This window comes from Oncorhynchus mykiss, chromosome 30, assembly GCF_013265735.2.
Source record: "Oncorhynchus mykiss isolate Arlee chromosome 30, USDA_OmykA_1.1, whole genome shotgun sequence".
Lineage (NCBI taxonomy): Eukaryota > Metazoa > Chordata > Actinopteri > Salmoniformes > Salmonidae > Oncorhynchus > Oncorhynchus mykiss.
The window spans coordinates 41,007,728-41,027,311 of NC_050570.1; the positions used below are offsets into that span (position 1 = coordinate 41,007,728).

General features: G+C 42.9%; 1 protein-coding gene across 4 annotated transcripts; it reads right to left on the reverse strand.

Annotated features, from left to right (window-relative positions):
• Window positions 1–9,197: 9,197 nt before the first annotated feature.
• Window positions 9,198–18,952, reverse strand: LOC110521827 (paired mesoderm homeobox protein 1). Of its 4 annotated transcripts, none has more exons than XM_021599730.2 (5): window positions 17,904–18,952; window positions 14,237–14,412; window positions 12,779–12,960; window positions 10,556–10,621; window positions 9,198–10,269 (listed from the first exon to the last, which is right to left on the reverse strand). In XM_021599730.2, the coding sequence occupies exons 1-5, from the start codon at window positions 18,148–18,150 to the stop codon at window positions 10,137–10,139; spliced, it is 804 nt and encodes a 267-aa protein (XP_021455405.1). In that variant the 5' UTR covers window positions 18,151–18,952; the 3' UTR covers window positions 9,198–10,136. The 4 variants fall into 4 exon arrangements, 3 of the variants coding, with proteins under 3 accessions (XP_021455405.1, XP_021455404.1, XP_021455403.1); XM_021599729.2 differs by having other exon boundaries at window positions 10,560–10,621; window positions 17,904–18,938; XR_005040954.1 differs by lacking the exon at window positions 10,556–10,621 and adding an exon at window positions 10,920–11,028 and having other exon boundaries at window positions 10,057–10,269; window positions 17,904–18,935.
• Window positions 18,953–19,584: the final 632 nt, after the last annotated feature.

Genomic DNA, 19,584 nt, shown 5'->3' on the forward strand with positions numbered 1-19,584 from the left:
TGCTCCGGTACCACTTGCCATGTGGTAGCAAAGAGAACAGTCTGTGACTTGGGTGACTGGATTCTTTGGCAATTTTTAGGGCCTTATTCACCGCCTGGTATAAAGATCCTGGATGGCTGGAAGTTTGGCCCAAGTGACGCACTGGGCTGTACGCACTACTCTCTGTATTGCCTTGCGGTCGGAGGCTGAGCAGTTGCTATACCAGGCAGTGATGCAACCAATCAGGATGCTCTCGATGGTGCAACTGTAGAACTTTTTGAGAATCTGAGGACCTATGCCAAATCTTTTCAGTCTCCTGAGGGAGAATAGGCATTGTCGTGCCCTCTTCACGACTGTCTTGGTGTGTTTGGAACATGATAGTTTGTTGGTGAAGTGGACACCAAGGAACTTGACGCTCTCAACCTGCTCCACTACAACCCGTCGATGAGAATGGGGGTGTGCTATGTCCTGCTTTTCCTGTAATCCACAATCATATCCTCTGTCTTGATCAAGTTGAGGGAGAGGTTGTTATCCTGGCACCACACTGCCAGGTCTCTGACCTCCTCCCTATAGGCTGTTTCATTGTTGTCGGTTATCAGGACTATCACTGCTGTGTCGTTAGCAAACTTAATGATGGTGTTGGAGTCATGCTTGGCCATGGAGACATGAGTGAACAGGGAGTACAGGGGGGGGACTGAGCACATACCCCTGAGGAGCCCCTGTGTTGAGGCCCAGTGTGGTAGATGTGTTGTTACCTACCCTTACCACCTGGGGGCAGCCAATCAGGAAGTCCAGGATCCAGTTGCAGAGGGAGGTGTTTAGTCCCAGGGTCCTTAGCTTAGTGGGAAGGTTTGAGGGCACTGTGGTGTTGAATGCTGAGCTGCAGACAATGAATAGCATTCTCACATAGGTGTTCCTTTTTGTCCAGGTGGGAAAAGGCACTGTGGAGTGCAATAGAGATTGCATCATCATTGGATCTGTTGGGGTGGTATGCCAATTGGAGTGGGTCTAGGGTTTCTGGGATCATGGTGTTGTTAGCCATGACCAGCCTTTCAAAGCACTTCATGGCTACAGATGTGAGTGCTATGGATCAGTAGTAATTTAGGAAGGTTACCTTGGTGTTCTTGAGCACACGGACAATGGTGGTCTGCTTGAAACATGTTGGTATTACAGACTTGATCAGGGAGAGGTTGAAAATGTCAGTGAAGACACTTGCCAGTTAGTCAGTGCATGCTCGGAGTACATGTCCTGGTAATCCATCTGGCCCTGCAGCTTTGTGAATGTTTGACCTGTTTAAAGGTCTTACTCACATCGGCTACGGAGAGCGTGATCACACAGTCGTCGGGCACACCTGATGCTCTCTTGAATGTTTCCATGTTGCTTGCCTTGAAGCAAGCATAGAAGTAATTGAACTAGTTAGATACAGTGCCTTGCGAAAGTATTCGGCCCCCTTGAACTTTGCGACCTTTTGCCACATTTCACAGCTTCAAACATAAAGATATAAAACTGTACTTTTTGTGAAGAATCAACAACAAGTGGGACACAATCATGAAGGGGAACGACATTTATTGGATATTTCAAACTTTTTTAACAAATCAAAAACTGAAAAATTGGGCGTGCAAAATGATTCAGCCCCCTTAAGTTAATACTTTGTAGCGCCACCTTTTGCTGCGATTACAGCTGTAAGTCGCTTGGGGTATGTCTCTATCAGTTTTGCACATCGAGAGACTGACATTTTTTCCCATTCCTCCTTGCAAAACAGCTCGAGCTCAGTGAGGTTGGATGGAGAGCATTTGTGAACAGCAGTTTTCAGTTCTTTCCACAGATTCTCGATTGGATTCAGGTCTGGACTTTGACTTGGCCATTCTAACACCTGGATATGTTTATTTTTGAACCATTCCATTGTAGATTTTGCTTTATGTTTTGGATCATTGTCTTGTTGGAAGACAAATCTCCGTCCCAGTCTCAGGCTCGATCAGATTTTCTTCCAGAATGGTCCTGTATTTGGCTCCATCCATCTTCCCATCAATTTTAACCATCTTCCCTGTCCCTGCTGAAGAAAAGCAGGCCCAAACCATGATGCTGCCACCACCATGTTTGACAGTGGGGATGGTGTGTTCAGCTGTGTTGCTTTTACGCCAAACATAACGTTTTGCATTGTTGCCAAAAAGTTCAATTTTGGTTTCATCTGACCAGAGCACCTTCTTCCACATGTTTGGTTTGTCTCCCAGGTGGCTTGTGGCAAACTTTAAACAACACTTTTTATGGATATCTTTAAGAAATGGCTTTCTTCTTGCCACTCTTCCATAAAGGCCAGATTTGTGCAATATACGACTGATTGTTGTCCTATGGACAGAGTCTCCCACCTGAGCTGTAGATCTCTGCAGTTCATCCAGAGTGATCATGGGCCTCTTGGTTGCATCTGTGATCAGTCTTCTCCTTGTATGAGCTGAAAGTTTAGAGGGACGGCCAGGTCTTGGTAGATTTGCAGTGGTCTGATACTCCTTCCATTTCAATATTATCGCTTGCACAGTGCTCCTTGGGATGTTTAAAGCTTGGGAAATATTTTTGTATCCAAATCCGGCTTTAAACTTCTTCACAACAGTATCTCGGACCTGCCTGGTGTGTTCCTTGTTCTTCATGATGCTCTCTGCGCTTTTAACGGACCTCTGAGACTATCACAGTGCAGGTGCATTTATACGGAGACTTGATTACACACAGGTGGATTTTATTTATCATCATTAGTCATTTAGGTCAACATTGGATCATTCAGAGATCCTCACTGAACTTCTGGAGAGAGTTTGCTGCACTGAAAGTAAAGGGGCTGAATAATTTTGCCCGCCCAATTTTTCAGTTTTTGATTTGTTAAAAAAGTTTGAAATATCCAATAAATGTCGTTCCACTTCATGATTGTGTCCCACTTGTTGTTGATTCTTCACAAAAAAATACAGTTTTATATCTTTATGTTTGAAGTCTGAAATGTGGCAAAAGGTCGCAAAGTTCAAGGGGGACGAATACTTTCGCAAGGCACTGTAGGCTTGTGTCACTGGGCAGCTCGCGGCTTTGCTTCCCTTTGTAGTCCATAATAGTTTGCAATCCCTGCAGCATCCAACGAGCGCCGGAGCCGGTGTAGTACGATTCAATCATTGTCCTGTTTTGATGCTTTTCCTGTTTGATGGTTCATCGGAGGGCATAGCAGGAGTTCTTGTAAGTGTCCGGGTTAGATTCTCGCTCCTTGAAAGTGGCACCTCTTCCCTTTAGCTCAGTGCGTATGTTGCCTGTAATCCATGGCTTCTGGTTGGGTTATGTACGTACGGTCACTGTGGGGATGACGTCATCGATGCACTTATTGATGAAGCCAGTGACTGATGTGGTGTACTTCTCAATGCCATCGGAAGAATCCCGGAACATATTCCAGTCTGTTTTAGCAAAACAGTCCTGTAGCTTAGCATCTGCGTCATTAGACCACTTCCGTATTGAGCGAGTCACTGGTGCTTCTCGCTTTAGTTTTTGCTTGTAAGCAGGAATCAGGAGGATAGAATTATGGTCAGATTTGCCAAATGGAGGGTGAGGGAGAGCTTTGTACGTGTCTCTGTGTGTAGAGTAAAGGTGGTACAGAGTTTTTTCCCCCTCTGGTTGCACATTTAACATGCTGGCAGAAATTTGTTGAAACGGATTTAAGTTTCCCTGCATTAAAGTCCCCGGCCACTAGGAGTGTTGCCTTTGGATGAGCATTTTCTTGTTTGCTTATGGCCTTATACAGCTCTTTGAGTGCGGTCTTAGTGCCAACATCGGTTTGTGGTGGTAAATAGACAGCTTTGAAAAATACAGATGAAAACTCTCTTGTAAATGGTCTACAGCTTATCATGAGATACTCTACTTTAGGCAAGCAAAACCTAGAGAATTCCTTAATATTTGATTTCACGCACCAGCTGTTATTTACAGATAGACACAGACCGCCACCCCTAGTCTTACCGGAGGCAGCTTTTCTATCTTGCCGATGCACCGAAAATCCAGCCAGCTGTATGTTATCCATGTCGTCATTCAGCCACGACTCAGTGAAACATAAGGTATTACAGTTTTTAATGTCCCGTTGGTAGGATAGGCTTGATCAGAGCTCATTTATTATACAATGATTGCACATTGGCCAATAGGACTGATTGTAGAGGCGGATTACGCACTCAACGTCAGATCCTTACAAGGCACCCCGACCTACGTCCCCGATATCTCCATCTCTTCTTCATGCAATTGATGAGGATTTGGGCTTTGTCGGGTGTATGAAGTAAATCCTTCACGTCTGACTCATTAAAGAAAACATGTTTGTCCAGTATGAGGTGTGTAATTGCTGTCCTGATATCCAGAAGCACATACCTCTCCCCATCTTAGCTACCATTGCATCAATATGTTTTGACCATGTCAGTTTACAATCTAGAGGCAATATTTGTGTATCTATTTAGGGATACATCACCATGAAGAGATTGCCATTCATATTCATAATGATGTATTTCTGTGTAGTACAGATCAGGAACCCATGATGAAATTCCATTACTGCAATTCCGTTACCGGGTGTAAATCCACTTCCCTTACTGTTGTTCAATAACCAAATAAAGGTTTTCAAAGTCAAGGTGCCATGTCATAGCTGACATTCTTTCTGCAGACATCTTTACATTTGAATTCTTAGCAGATATTTAAAAGAGTTTTTGGAAAACGTGGTCACATAGACTGAGGGAGATTTATACCGAAATTCTCTTACCAAACTTTACATCTGCACAGTTCTTCCATTAAAATGTTTTCTTGCAAAAATGTTGTTGCAGTGTTAAAGTTAATGTCCTGCAATAAAAAAATAAAAAAATCCATAGAAAAAGTGTTTTAGAAAAAGTGTAGAACAAAGCGTGGCAGTTTTTATAAATTATTTTTGTAACCCCCTTTTTCTCCCCAATTTCAATCTTGTCTCATCACTGCAACTCCCCAACAGGCTCAGGAGGCGAAGGTCAAGTCATGCGTCCTCTGAAACATGACCTGCCAAACCGCGCTTCTTATCACCTGCCAATTTAACCCGGAAGCCAGCTGCACCAACCTGTTGGAGGAAACACCTTTCAACTGACAACCGAGGACAGTCTGCAGGCGCCCGGCCTGCTACAAGGAGCGATGAGCCAAGTAAAGTCGCCCCGGCTAAACCATCCCCTAACCCGGACAACGCTGGGCCAATTGTGCGCTGCCCTAAGGGACTCCCGATCATGGCCGGTTGTCACACAGCCCCGGGAACAAACCCGGGTCTGTAGTAACGCCTCAAGCACTGCGATGCCGTGCCTTAGACCACAGAGCCACTCAGGAGGCCCAAAGTGTTGCAGTTTTGTAGCACATTTTCTGTAATTCTTAAACGTTTTGCCAAAACTTATGCCATGTTCATATGATATGTGTGTGAGACTGACTAACAAAATCAATCGGGGTCCCTGAGCACATGCCCTGCGCCCCTGGTCAGTAATTTGGTAATGATTAGGCCTACTACAATGTGTAGATAGCAGGCTAGACTACCTTACCTAGCAATCTAAAACATGTTAGCTGACGTAGGGTAATTGAGTGACTGACATAAGTGGAAAACTGCTGATGCACTACCAAATTTGTAACTCTTAAAAGTAAGTTGAAACCCTGACTGAGTTACTTATGAAAGGAGTGCAGTCAGCTCTGCCTTTTTCTACTTCTTCAAAGCTTCCCCTCAACCTTAAACTATTTACACTACAGACATTTTTAATGCCACAGACACTGGACTGTTTTTCAGAAATGTTTCATTGACCGTTTGCTTGAAATGATGTTCACGGCCCATCTCGTTAGATCGCTTTATAACTTATCCTTTACACAATTCTTCATCCAAACAAGTTATAAATGTTCATAATAATTACAACTAACTTTACACAAAGTAAGATGTGTACAATTCATTTTATGAGTGTATGTTCTGTACGCATACTGTATGTAGCCTACTGTAACAACATGCTATCTGTTGGTTTGACTCAGTGGCCCTCTTGACCAGTGGTGACATTACTGCATGGAGAGGCAGCAGCCAGCAGAGGGAAGAAGAGAGCTTGTTATCTGGGGAAGATGTCAGGCAGGTGAGGTGAGCTGGTGAGGCATGTATTACCTGTTGGATCCCGGGTCCATGCAAGATGGCTGCTAGTCACGTAGTAGTTTGTTGAAACCATCACAAACTTTCCCGTAGCTCATTCATTTACCTGTTGTTGACTAGAGTGGCTGTTAGTCGTTGTTTCCATCTTCAAGAGAACAATGGCCTAAGAAGCCTACCCATTGTGCTAGGCCCGTGTCATATATGCCTCCTATTTCTAGATTCAATCAGAAGAAATCTGACTTTCATCATCAAGTCTGATTAGGCTCCATGCTTTAGATATTAGCTATTCATCAGCCCATCAGATTTCAACGATTGACTAAACCGATCTAATATCAAAGAGAGCGATATTATTTTTCTGAAGTACAAACATTATTGACCTTGAAAACAAATGTATTTTGGCTGAAGTGTGCCATTTCCGGTGGCAGGAAAAGGGCCTATGGAGTAGTCGGTAGATTGCGTGTAGCCTAAGTCCATTTTTACAACATGAAGTTAGGATTCCATAAAACAAAAAATAAAATGTAGGCCTAAGGGTTAGGAAAGATATGCTGCTTGGGTATTTTTTGGGGTTGTAGGGGTCAGGCAGCTCACTCTCAGCGGTGCACATTCCTCCCCAGCTCCCTGTTCCTGCGCATGATGAAAGCTGCAATGTTCTGAGCCAAACCTGCGCCTGTGTTCCCCTCGGAGTCTCTTGAGCCAAACCTCTCAATCAAATTCTATTCATATTCGTAAACACCCTTCCAGCAGCAAATACTGTAAATACTTTGGCTGTGCATGGGGAATATGTATTGTACGCAGAGGAAATCTGACTGTGATTATATGGTGACGATGTCTCAGAACACACGTCATGTCAGTCACCATAATTGTTGTTTTGGTCGGTACCCGGTGGCCTCTCTCGTAGGAGGAAATTAAAGTGCAAATTCATCCAGTACCAACCATGCCACAACAGTCGGTTAACACGACCCAAAATGTTTATCTCAAAATAATTTGCTTTCTTTGAGAGAAGAAAGCATGGGTGTGATCTTTAGGATGTGTTGCAAGAAAATTGACATTTATGTGGCATTTTGTCTAAATAAGCTTAGTGTTTTCAGGCCCAGGCTACACACACTAGGCCTAGCTAACTTAAATTAGTTAGATATCCAAACATGGTGAATGAGTATTTATGATTTTAAAATGTACTCATTTTAAAATTGTGATGAACAAATGTGTGACATAGCCTGCCATTAAGTAAATTGAAATGGCTCTAAGGTGAATTGATTATGTTCATAATGAAACTTGGCTGCAGGCTAGGCTTTGTTTATCCCATGGCTGTTGCATCTGTATTTAAGAGAATGTGTAGTTTAACTGACTTAATCACACAAACACTGGATTCTCTCAGTCAACTAGACTCTCCCTGCGTGGAAACTCCACAATTCAGGACATTCTTTTGGTTGTTCACCCGAACCACACACTGTTAACAGCTGTGCCTTATTTCACTCAACCTCTTGAGCTCGGGAGTTTTCTGTGCAAAGCAAAGCCCAATCCAAAACCTCTCATTAATATAAGATCCGTGATCATATGGCAGTGACAGTAGGACAAAGAATGCGGACGGTCGTGGGAAGAGACGAGAGGGAAGCAATAAGAGAAGAGGAAACAGAGAGAAGGAGATCGAAAGGACAGAGACAGAAAAGAGAATGATAAATAATAAGAGATATAAAGTGAAGAAGAGCAGATATAGAGTAATGTATGGAGGCTGAAGTTGATGCTACACCACCTCTCTCTTACTCCCTCTAGCTCTCTCTCTCACACACACACACACACACACACACACACACACACACACACACACACACACACACACACACACACACACACACACACACACACACACACACACACACACACACACACACACACACACACACACACACACACAAACACAGACTGTCTCTCCCCCCTCTCACTGACTGTCTCCTCTGTAATGGGATCCAGATGTGGAGCAAAGGGGGGAGTGGAGGAGGGAGGAGGGGGGAGCTGCTTGTATGTTATCTGCGCGGGTGTAGAGAGAGACGCCCATCTGAGGGGACGCTGTCAGGCCTGATGGAGTGGCCAGGGCCTGGGGCGAGGGGTGTGGAGGACGAGAGGCAAGGAGGGGTACAGGGGGCGGGGGTTAGAGGGGGCTGAACATCTGGAATCACTTCAGGTCAGCCTGGCCTGGCCGTGAAAGGTGAGCCAGGGCGCCACTCTGCTGTACGGACACGCCACGGCCACGCACCCGACACCTAGTACCATCCCATATAGACTACCATACAGAAAACCTCCAAAGTGGGTAATGCAGTCAAAAACCAATACAGCCAAAAGCAAACCCAAACACTGCCTGAAAACAATAACTTTCTCATACACACCAAGGTGTACTAAGGACAAGGTGTAAAAAGGCTTGGACTGAACTGCTGAGATGTCAAACATCAGCAGTTTACAACAGGTAATGAAGGGCCAGTGAGTAGAAACACCTCTTGGTGACAGCCGCTGAGCACAACGAGGCCACTGGGCACCCAGTATTAGAGAGAGGATTTCCCTCCTCATAAATATCCGCTTTTTAAAGATGGAATATTTCAGTTTGTAGTAATCAGCACATCGGGAACAGCTTGAGGTTTGAAGAGTAGAATTATTCTGAAGCAGAAGTCTGTCTCCGGGTTATAAAACACTTTTAAGGGGACTTGCACAACTTCCAAGAACCCATTTCCTCTCCAAACAGCCACTACTTCAAAGGTACTACTGCTTATATATATTTGTTAAACAAAGCCAGTGTTCGAAATGGTCTCTGTTGCAGTGGTCAAATGGAAATTAGACTTGCTGTTACGGTTATTTTAAAGTAGGAAGGTTCTCTATGGATAAGTCCTATTTGGATAAGTCCTATTTGGATAAGTCCTATTTGGATAAGTCCTCCCTTGAGTCATAGAAAGATAAAACTAACCAAAGTAAAAAGTTGATATGATTCACTTTGTTCACTAACAGCGATCACATCTTTATATCCGTTTAAGTACTTCATGTGGATGTCACGGATGGATGGTGCAACTCTCAGATAGTTTTCAACCCTGTGAGTCTGACACAGTGGCTTTACTTTGCTTGAAGTGTATTTTATTCATATACATGATTATCTGTTACAAATAAAGGATACCATACCAAGATTAAGAGAAACTACAGTCTTGGATTCAGAAATAGGTTACATTAGCCTTTCCGGTATAGTGTACCATTACATGAATCGGAATGCGTCGGGGAAAAAAAGTTTGCTTGTCAGTGGCATAAAATAGAAAGATACAGTATGTGAAAACTAAAATTCTTTAAATGTATAAATGTTTGCGACCTCCCAATTTGCATGGATAAGTCCTTGTTGTTGTTTGTTGTTGTTGTTGCTCATCCCAATCTGGTGTTATAATCCTATTGATCAGCTCTATTATAAAAAAACATTCCATTTGAAAAGTAGCCCATACTGGTGTCTCCTCCTCACCCCCAGCATGGGCACTGTGGTCTTGAACGTGAGTCAAACTATAGACGGACACTGACAGTCTGACAATCAGATTTATTTTGTCAGGGTCTGAGAGAACACCTCTCCATTGATATCTTTGGAAATGAGCCTTTCATTCAGTCAACACCAAATTGAAAGAAATAATAAAAACGACTGAAGCATCCAGTCTCAGTCTCGATGTCTTTGGTATCATTGGAAGGTACAGGCAGCGACATTTCAGCGATGCTCAGGACAGGAGAGAGGCAGCTCACAGAAACAGCCTCTCAGATTCCCCCCGCGTCACTTGCTTTCTCATCTGATGCTTCAGGTATGAGGACAGTATAGGAAGCACGTCCATCACTATAGCGACGACGCTCTGGAGCGAGGGGAGACTTCAAGCTAAAATTCCATGGAGGGTGGTCAGATCTTGATCATCCCTGTGGGGGTCAGGCTGGGGTCTGACTGTCTTTCTGTGTGGGACAGACGTGAGAGAGAGAGAGAGTCCCTGCTCCTGCCCCCAGCCCCACCGTGAAGCACTCTCTCCCCCCTCTCTCCTCAGTTAACCGTGGGCACCTGGTTCAAGCTGTACTCCTTGGCTTTGAGCCGCAGGTTGGCGATGCTGTTAGCCATGTTCATTCCCTGGGATGTATTGGGGTTGGAACATGTGGGGGGGTAGGTTGCCATGGTACTGGAGGAGAGAACGGAACAGAGGGAAACAGAGGTCAGATAGAACTGTAACCAGCGGCGATCAAGCCAACATAGCAGTGTGAGTTCAACTAGAATAGCATCGATATTAACATCGCAAAACTCATAATGAGGAAAAACATTGAATGTGTTGAATTGTTCATGGCTGTGAAAGTCAAGATTTTGGTAGTGTTTTTAATGATGGCAATGTTTTTTTTTTTAAATATCAAGACTACAAGCCAAAAAAAAAGAAGAAGAAAGGAACCACATGTAGTAAAGTGAAAGAGTACTTGCTTTCTGAGGGCAGCATTTTCTGTGGTACTCGCATTGGCCCTCCCTCCGGCATTGGGTACCAGCTTAATAAGAATATATAAATGGTGTTTAAATGTATGTGTTAGCACGACCACATTAGTGTGATAGTATTCACTGGTATTACTTCTGGTCATGTGACTATCCACTAGTGCATACAGCCAGGCCAGAAAAGTGTTCCCCACTGAGGTCCAATTGGAGAATGGAGCTTTTGGCTGTAGCAACCAGGTCACACTTTTATACTGAGTTTCATAAGGGGGGGATTACTGTAAATCACAACCAATGTAACCAGAGTCACAAAAAATCCTGCCCAGTGGAGCCTGCTGTTGCTCTAATGTTCATTACTTGGTTTTGTATTGCAGAGAAGGTCGCAAGGGTCAACAGTGGATTTAATACAGTTTGTTTTCAGATTATCACCTCCTCATGAGGGTCATTGGATCTCGCCCCATCCCTTCTGTTAAGAAGAATTGAGAGAAGGAAGAAAAAGAAAGAGAGAGAGACTGACCTTTTTACAGATACTTTATAGATCTAGGAATAGGACTAGATCTATATTGTGCAATGTCACCATAGATTATACAAAACATTCATGCATAATGGTTTGGAAATATAGGTCTCCGATTGCAACTGCCATGGACAGGGTATCATTAAAGTACACTAACATTAAAAGTTTGGGGTCACTTAAAAATATCCTTGTTATTTTTAAAGAAAAGCCATTTTTTTGTCCATTAAAATAACATCAAATTGATCAGAAATACAGTGTAGACATTGTTAATGTTGTAAATGACTATTGTAGCTGGAAACGGTATATTTGTTTTATGGAATATCTACATAGGCGTACAGAGGCCCATTATCAGCAACCATCACTCCTGTGTTCCAATGGCACATTGTGTTAGATAATCCAAGTTTATAATTTTAAAAGCTAATTGATCAGTAGAAAAGCCTTTTGCAATTATTTTAGCACAGCTGAAATGTTGTGCTGATTAAAGAAGCAAAAAAAACTGGCCTTGTTTAGACTAGTTTAGTATCTGGAGCATCAGCATTTGTGGTTTTGATTACAGCTCAAAATGACCAGAAACAAAGACCTTTCTTCTGACACTCGTCAGTCTTTTCTTGTTCTGAGAAATGAAGGCTCTTCCATGCGAGAAATTGCCAAGAAACTGAAGATCTGGTACAAAGCTGTCTACTACTCCCTTCACAGAACAGCGCAAACTGGCTCTAACCAGAATAGAAAGAGGAGTGGGAGGCCCCCGGTGCACAACTGAGCAGGAGGACAAGTATATTAGAGTGTCTAGTTTAAGAAACAGATGCCTCACAAGTCCTCAACTGGCAGCTTCATTAAATAGTACCCGCAAAACACCAGTCTCAACGTCAACATTGAAGAGGCGACTCCGGGATGCTGACCTTCTAGGCAGAGTTGCAAAGAAAAAGCCATATCAGACTGGCCAATAAAAGGAAAAGATTAAGATGGGCAAAAGAACACAGACACTGGACAGAGGAACTCTCAATACTCATTTACAACACTAATAATGTCTACGCTATATTTCTGATCAATTTTATGTTATTTTAATGGACAAAAAAGGACATTTCTAAGTGACCCTGAACTTTTGAATGGTAGTGTATATGGAAAGTCCTTAGAGAGAGTGTAGAGCTGGAGAAAATAAAATGAGAGAGTGAGGAGAGAGGAGAGAGAGAGAGATAGAGAGATATAAAGAGAGAGGGGGGGTCTGACTGAATTTTATCACTGAAGCTTTGATAAACAAGGTCATGCTTTTCTAACATTACTTGTAGCACAAATCCCCAAAACTAAACACACTATAAACTAAACCTGACTATTGTTTATCAAAGCCAAGGTTGAATACAATGACAGTTTCCTTGGATCCAGGTGGCAAGCGGACCAAAAGAGGGATCTATAGGGGTTAGTGTAAATTGGAGGAGTATGTACAGGTGAGTGTAGAAGGTGGGGGAGGTGAGATGTAAAGGGAGGAAAATGAAACAACAACAGACAGCAGTGGGATATTATGGAAGGGTGATGGGGCTGGAGGTGAGGGGTGGTGGGGTGTTAGTGAGGGGAAAGAGGGTTGGAGGTTATGGATGGTGGGGTGTTATGGAAGGTAAGGGTGGTGTTCAGGAAGGGGTGGTAAGGTTAGATGTGATTAGGGAGCCTGAGGACGCAGGGGAGTCAGGACAGGGGCGAGAGGTTCTACCTGTAAGGAGAGGCACTACCCCATGACAGGTAATCGTTTGGGCGGGGGGCAGGGCGGGGTACGATGGGCTGCTCTATGGCCGTGACATCCCCGGAGTAGGACTTGAGGAGCGAGGCGTTCTTGCTGGCCAACATGGCGCGCTCATTCCGACGGAACTTGGCCCTTCTATTCTGAAACCACACCTGGAGAAAAACAGCAGAATGTGAGAGAACATTCTCATTCAAGGAATTAACATACATTGGACCCTCGAATGAAAGCAGTCCAATTGATAATGACAATAATGATATATATATAAATTACAGTAAATAAAAATATTTTAATACCTTTAATAAATCCTTTACAACATACATCTATGTAAATTATCACTCATATCTTTATACAGTATTTTAGAACTTATATCATATCTAACTCCTAAATGTAATGATATTAACTACTTCTCCATGACATCCATGTTTTAAATTTTTACAATGTGTAAAATAGGTTTACATGCATGTTCGAACAGGCAATTCTTCAAACCTTTGTTCATATCTATAGATGCTGTAACATAATACAGCCGTATCGCTCAGCATGATGACCAAACACTGTCCTTTCAACAACCAAACTTCCTCACAGTGCTTCGAGCCAGTGACACTCAACCACACACACTCACACGTTTTGTTCTTCACGCACGCACGCACACAAACACACACACACACACACACACACACACACACACACACACACACACTGCCACAAGTCTCCTTTATTAGTAGATCAAGGGGCCTGACTGGGATTACTAATAATGGCGTTCCACACTGAAATAAAATCTATTATTTAACGCTTTGGGAGCGCTGAGGCTCTTGGAGGCACAGTGTCCACTTACGCACTACTTCAGAAATGAGCCCAAAGTCTCTTTTATCAAAGGATTTCTGCATCTCACTCTGGTGCGCATTAATCGCAGATGTGTTTGCTCTCCCTCTCTCCTTCTCTCTCTCTCTCTCCTTCTCTCTCTCTCTCTCTCTCCCTCCCTCTCTCTCTCTCTCTATTTCTCTCTCTCTCTCTCCTTCTCTCCTCTCTCTCTCTCTCCCTCCCTCTCTCTCTCTCTCTCTCTCTCTCTCTCTCTCTCTCTCTCTCTCTCTCTCTCTCTCAAACACACACACACAAACACAACTGTACCATCAAGATCTACCCGAGATGATTGAAGAATGTGTAGATATTGTACACTATCTTGTCCGAGTTACGTGAATAGGCTACAAGGTTCAATTGGTCCTATTAGTTTCCATAATGAGAGTCTAAGTGCCTGGGGATCACCTATTAGGATTTTGCTGAGGTGTCTTTCTTATGATGAGGGGGGGGGGGGGGGGGCTCAGTTGGTAGAGCATGGTACTTGCAACACCAAAGCTGTGGGTTCTGTCCCCGATGGGTCCACCCATACAAAAAATGAATGCGCGCATACAAAATCGCTTACTATGGTCCTACCTGCACCCGTGCCTCTGTGAGGTTGACCCTGCGTGCCAGGTCCTCTCTGACGAAAGCGTCAGGGTAGTGTGTCCTCTCAAACACCCTCTCCAGAGCCTGCAACTGGCTGCTGTTGAATGTAGTTCTGTTCCTTCTCTGTTTCCTCTTTTTCTTCTCCTCCGCATTCAGCTGCTCATCTACAACACAACACAACAACAACAACAACATTGTCAGACGCAGGAAATAGGAGAAGAACTGTAGACATCCGCCTTTGCGCTGGCACGGGATTAGCTATAACCTAACTAGAGACACGAAAGTAAATGTCCGCTCACTGTTTGCCGCCTGCTCCGAATATGTATTTTTATATCCCACATTTGATTATTGAATTTATACACATACATGTTCACATAGACAAGCACACTACCATGTTTTGACTAGGATTGTTTTTCGTGTGTGAAAACTCTATTAGAGTGAAAACTCTATTTGAGTGAAAACTCTATTAGAGTGAAAACTGTATTTGAGTGGTCCACAATGTGCGTTTTTTTCCCTGTATTGTGTATTGTAAATGATTGCGTCATTGTTGAGGGACACTTTAATAAACGTCTCTAACTCAAACTCTACTAGGATAGAGATATACTGTGTATAATATACGGAATACAGGCACACACAGGCTTACGGTACAGATAAACACATTTCTGGTCAAGATCACCATATTGTCATCAAGTGTGTCCACTGTGTACCATTTTCTACAACTCTCGTGGCAACACGCTCAGGTTGTTGTCATCATGTAATGTGATGAGAGAAGGAGCGAAAAGTCTTTTCTTGTAGATCAGAAACTATATCTGCTTTGTTTCTCTTCTCAGAGGATGTATGACCTGACTTCTTCCATGATCTTATTGTGCTAAACATTACAGACATTTCTACTGTTGCTACAGTCATGTGTTAATGAAAAATAACCCTTCACATCTATTCTGCGGGATAGTTGCAATTGCATACTGAAGGACAAAAAAAATTACTGTTCCCACAATACATGGAGGTGATTTTTGCCCATCCATTGTAGAGGAAGCCCATGGTGAATGTGACATGATTAAACCTTTCTGAGTGTATCATTGAAGGCCTAATCTCATAGCAATAATTATTTTTGTTGCAAAGCAACAAGGCACACACATTTGCACTTTTACACATGCATTGTGTATGCCATTGTGTGAAACAGAATAGAGTATAGTTTGGACTATTTTACCAATCACATTATCTTATCTTAAGTTTGGTTATGATGTGCATAACAAGAATGCATGCGAGCCCATAGCGCAGCCCTAAAATAAAAATGTTAAATCCGTATCTTATCCATGTCCACATTTCATATACATATGTTTAATATCAGGTATATACAAATATCGAGAATATAACCGGACAGACTAATAATAGCAAAACAGAATGCGCACTGTCCATCCACATTGAGAACACAATTCCAGTGCTAATTCGCGTGTCTTAACCACGGATATTATTCATCTGTAACCAAATGTTGAATGCTGTAAAGCTGCAATTCACTCATTTAAATATTGTATTTCGTTGTAAACTAATAATGGAAGAAGAAAAACTGCCAAGTCAAAGGGGCTCTCAGCAGACCACATTACAGGATGTAAATGCTAGTTGTGTTATTATTGCGTAATTAATATGAATTATATGTATACTATTGTAATGGGCTTGGAAAATGGCCTTCAAAAATCAATATTTATAAATTTAGCATGGAAAAATGTACTATACACTATTTTCACAAGACAACACCTGCCATAATATTATAATCATAATATTTGTTTTTGGATACAATTTTGCGGCTTTTTTTCCTTGCCAAAAAGGCTAATGTGTCATTTCGAAATTAACTTAAAACATTAAGCCTAAATGAAAATCACTAGGCTAATTCTGCACTAGGAAAATGTTTGTCCCTGGTACACGAATTAATTTAAAACATGTTTTTATTATTGGAAGGTTTACGTAAAACACATTCGGCCAAAAGTGTAGTTATTGTTTTCTTACAGAAAAATTGTGAGATGCTTCACTGGAGGCTGACCTAGCACACTTCCAACAAAGCTTTTAGGTGGTAAATGTGGTGAAAACCATTGCATTAAAGCGGATGGTTATAAAACATGTGCATTTAAGCCTAAACCAAATTATAATAGTCTCGAGCCTACTGCGAGGTGACCCCCCATGCAAAAGTCGTTTTGGGAATCTGTTAAAGCTCTTGTGAAAATGCTGGTAATATATTGTCAAAGTGAGAGAATTCACTACAATGATTTATTTATTGGCTTGGCTTGATGGTAATTATCCAAGCTATGTGCACCTCCTAATATCACAACACGGGTATTGTTTGTTTTCGATGAATGTGTTTAAGAATTAAGAATTCCAAACATGACACAAACATCCAACGTGATTCATTAAGGAACATATTTATTCTTGACAAGCAGATCAACTGATGTTTTGTTAATTGATCCGGTACAGAGCCATGTCTAGCAGACAGATCAGATAATTATGACAAAATGATTAGGTATAAATATGCTGAAGTTGTTTGACAAGCGAAATAGCTTTGAATTAACGACATCACCTAGCGCCTTCCCTTACCCATGTCTCACACACCTCTCCTCGAGGTCTGATTTACCCATATCATAACAATAACAGTCATTAAACACTAACGTTTCTGTCAACCTCTCCAAATGACTCTGGATATGAGGGCGTATCACCCGGGACCTGACTGGTTTATTTACTCTCTCAACGGCATGGCTGAGTGGGAAAAAGCACCACGGTGTTATTTTGCTTTTACTGGGATGTAATTCAAGTTTACTTCAGTCTCATCAATCGCCTTTTTAAAAGAGTCATAGACAAACCGTAGGTCAGGCTATCCTGACCCATTTTAAGTAATCTGGGCAGTTGTGCACGGCTCAATAGTAGTGGTTTGATTTATTATTGTAAAGCTTGACTTATTTTACTGACCATATCCACCAACATTTGCCATACTTCGTTGACATCAAAGTGTTAATGGTAAATGAATGGACATTTTTAGTGTAGCCGTCAGAAATGATATATTACCATGAGTCACGAAGGATTGCTTCCATGCGCGCGGTAGGCTGGACAAGCCTGGACAAGACTTAATGAAAATAAATTAAAGTAGCTTCCAGTAGCCTGTGTGATGGTCATACAATTCGTGGCTCCAAAGAGTCCCACTTAAATTACAGATGGCGCACACCAAAATGGGTTCAACCATTAAAAAATGCGGATTATTTTGCGGATTAAAACCCTCTCAAAATGGGTTTATATACCCTATATAGATTTACACTCTTAGAAAAAAAGGGGTATCGAGAGCATAAAATGAGTCTTCGGTTATTCCCATAGGATAAGCTTTTGAAGAATAATTTTTGGTTCCAGGTAGAACCCTTTTGGTTCCAGGAAGAACCTAATTGGGATTCATGTAGAACACTTTTCCCAGTGGGTTCTGCATGGAACCTAAACAGTTCTACCTGGAACTGAAAATGGTTATCCTATGGGAACAGCCTAAGATCCCTTTTGGAACCCATTTTTCAAGATTGTAGCCTGCATTTGGTAATGTAGCCTAGAAAATCTATTTCTGCGTTAAGGTGTTGATGACAACTTCAGTCCCGAGTGTATAGGCTGCACTTGGAGTGCACTTTGCACTTACTCTCATGCTGAGTGGTGTCGCTCCCACTGGTCAGCCCAGGGGACTCCAGCATATTCCTCCCCGCCTCACCGACACTCTCGTCCGCCTGGGTCCCAACCCTTTCTCCGGCCTCCTCCAGGTCCAACAGGTGGCTCACGGAGAAGTTCTTTTTGGCTTGAAGGTTTTCCAGATTGGATGTAATCGAGCTCTCCAAACGATTTGATATCGTTGCTTGCCTGTCCATTCCATGTGCATAGCTAGAAGTCATGACGCAAATAGGATGCAGTAGAAGAAAAAAAATTGAGCAATAATAATAAGCGAGCCAAATTGATCCCAGAACTCACGAACAGGAACAGCGCTTCCAAACCAGCAGAGAAGCCTACGTTTTCCAAGCAAAGCAAAGTTGCGGCTCACATCCAGACGGAACAGTAGTGGTAAACCAAACTTCTACAGACAGAGGAGAAAAGCTTTTCTCCTCGTTTGTTTCCCGGGATCACAAATCTCTATGCATCTGGCCCATCCATACACGCGCATAAACAACAAATATAGGTCACCATATAAAATCACAGCATCCTGCAGCTGGGTTTTCAAGAAGTACTCTTAAAAAGCCCTGTCCCACTTCCCACTCCTGTTGACTCACGGTCGCAACTGACTGAGTTTAGTAGAAAGTGCTGATGGCGAACAGATGCGCTCGTGTGTGCGTAAAGCTGGCTCGGGTCAGCTATGGCACTGAGAGGCTGGACGCCGCCGCCTTTCTTGGAGCTATTGCTTTTTCTCAGTGAGAATCAGTCAACATTCTCTCTCTCTCAAGCCCCCCCCCCCCCCTCTCTCTCTCTCTCTCTCTCTTTCTCTCTCTCTCTCTCTCTCTCTCTCTCTCTCTCTCTCTCGCTCTCTCTCTCTGTCTCTCTTTCTCGCTGCTTCTCTCTCGCCCTGCAACTTCAAACGAGCCTCACGCTGGCACGCTGCGGATGCTGCCTGTACCAGCCGGGGAGTAAATGAAACGCTGAGACCCCTGGGAGGGTATATGGACCCTAATAGGAACCCGTAATTACTTGGCGATGCCTTTGTGCTGTTTCTGACGTTTCACAGACCCCCTCTCTATTCTCCCGTCCTCCTAAAGCTCTGCCCTCCACTTCAGCAGCACACACCACACCAACAACATATCCACCACCCAGAACCCACTGATTAAGGCTTTTAACGAACCTTTGGCAACCTTAACCAAACCCTTAATTGGAACCAGCAGCACGAAGAGCTCCGCGAGCTCTGTAGGGGAGGCGTAATTATCCCCCAGTGCGATGATAGAGCCAGTAAAGAGATATTAACTGTCGGGGTACTCGGCCACAGATCAAATCACTATTACTGCACGGGACTCAGCCGTGGCCCATGCCTCCATTTTCCTCAGATATGTGGACATTGAAGGATAGGTCATACTGTAAATGCTATGTTTGATAAAAGCTTTAAGAAGAGACATTGACAAGACATTTCGTCTGCCCGTTGCAGCTATTACATGGATGGCTACAATAGGTAAAGTTCAACATAATCCCAACATAAAGCAATGTCAACCAATATATTATTATTAATAAACTGTGATCATGCCATTATTGTCATAGCTTAGCTAAGTTTCCCCCTGGCACTCAATGGTACAACCAAAACCAAACCCCAGACATTCTATTAGGCTACACAAGCCGTTGTCTGACAAACA

What these genes read in the sequence shown, in the direction of transcription:
- LOC110521827 (XM_021599730.2), bottom strand. Translation starts at nt 18,150, where the DNA reads ATGACTTCTAGCTATGCACATGGAATGGACAGGCAAGCAACGATATCA. An exon ending in CGACACCACTCAGCATGAGA is followed by an intron (nt 14,413 to 17,903) that starts GTAAGTGCAAAG and finishes GTTGTGTTGTAG; the next exon opens with ATGAGCAGCTGAATGCGGAG. An exon ending in GGTAGTGCCTCTCCTTACAG is followed by an intron (nt 10,622 to 12,778) that starts GTAGAACCTCTC and finishes ATTCTTATTAAG; the next exon opens with CTGGTACCCAATGCCGGAGG.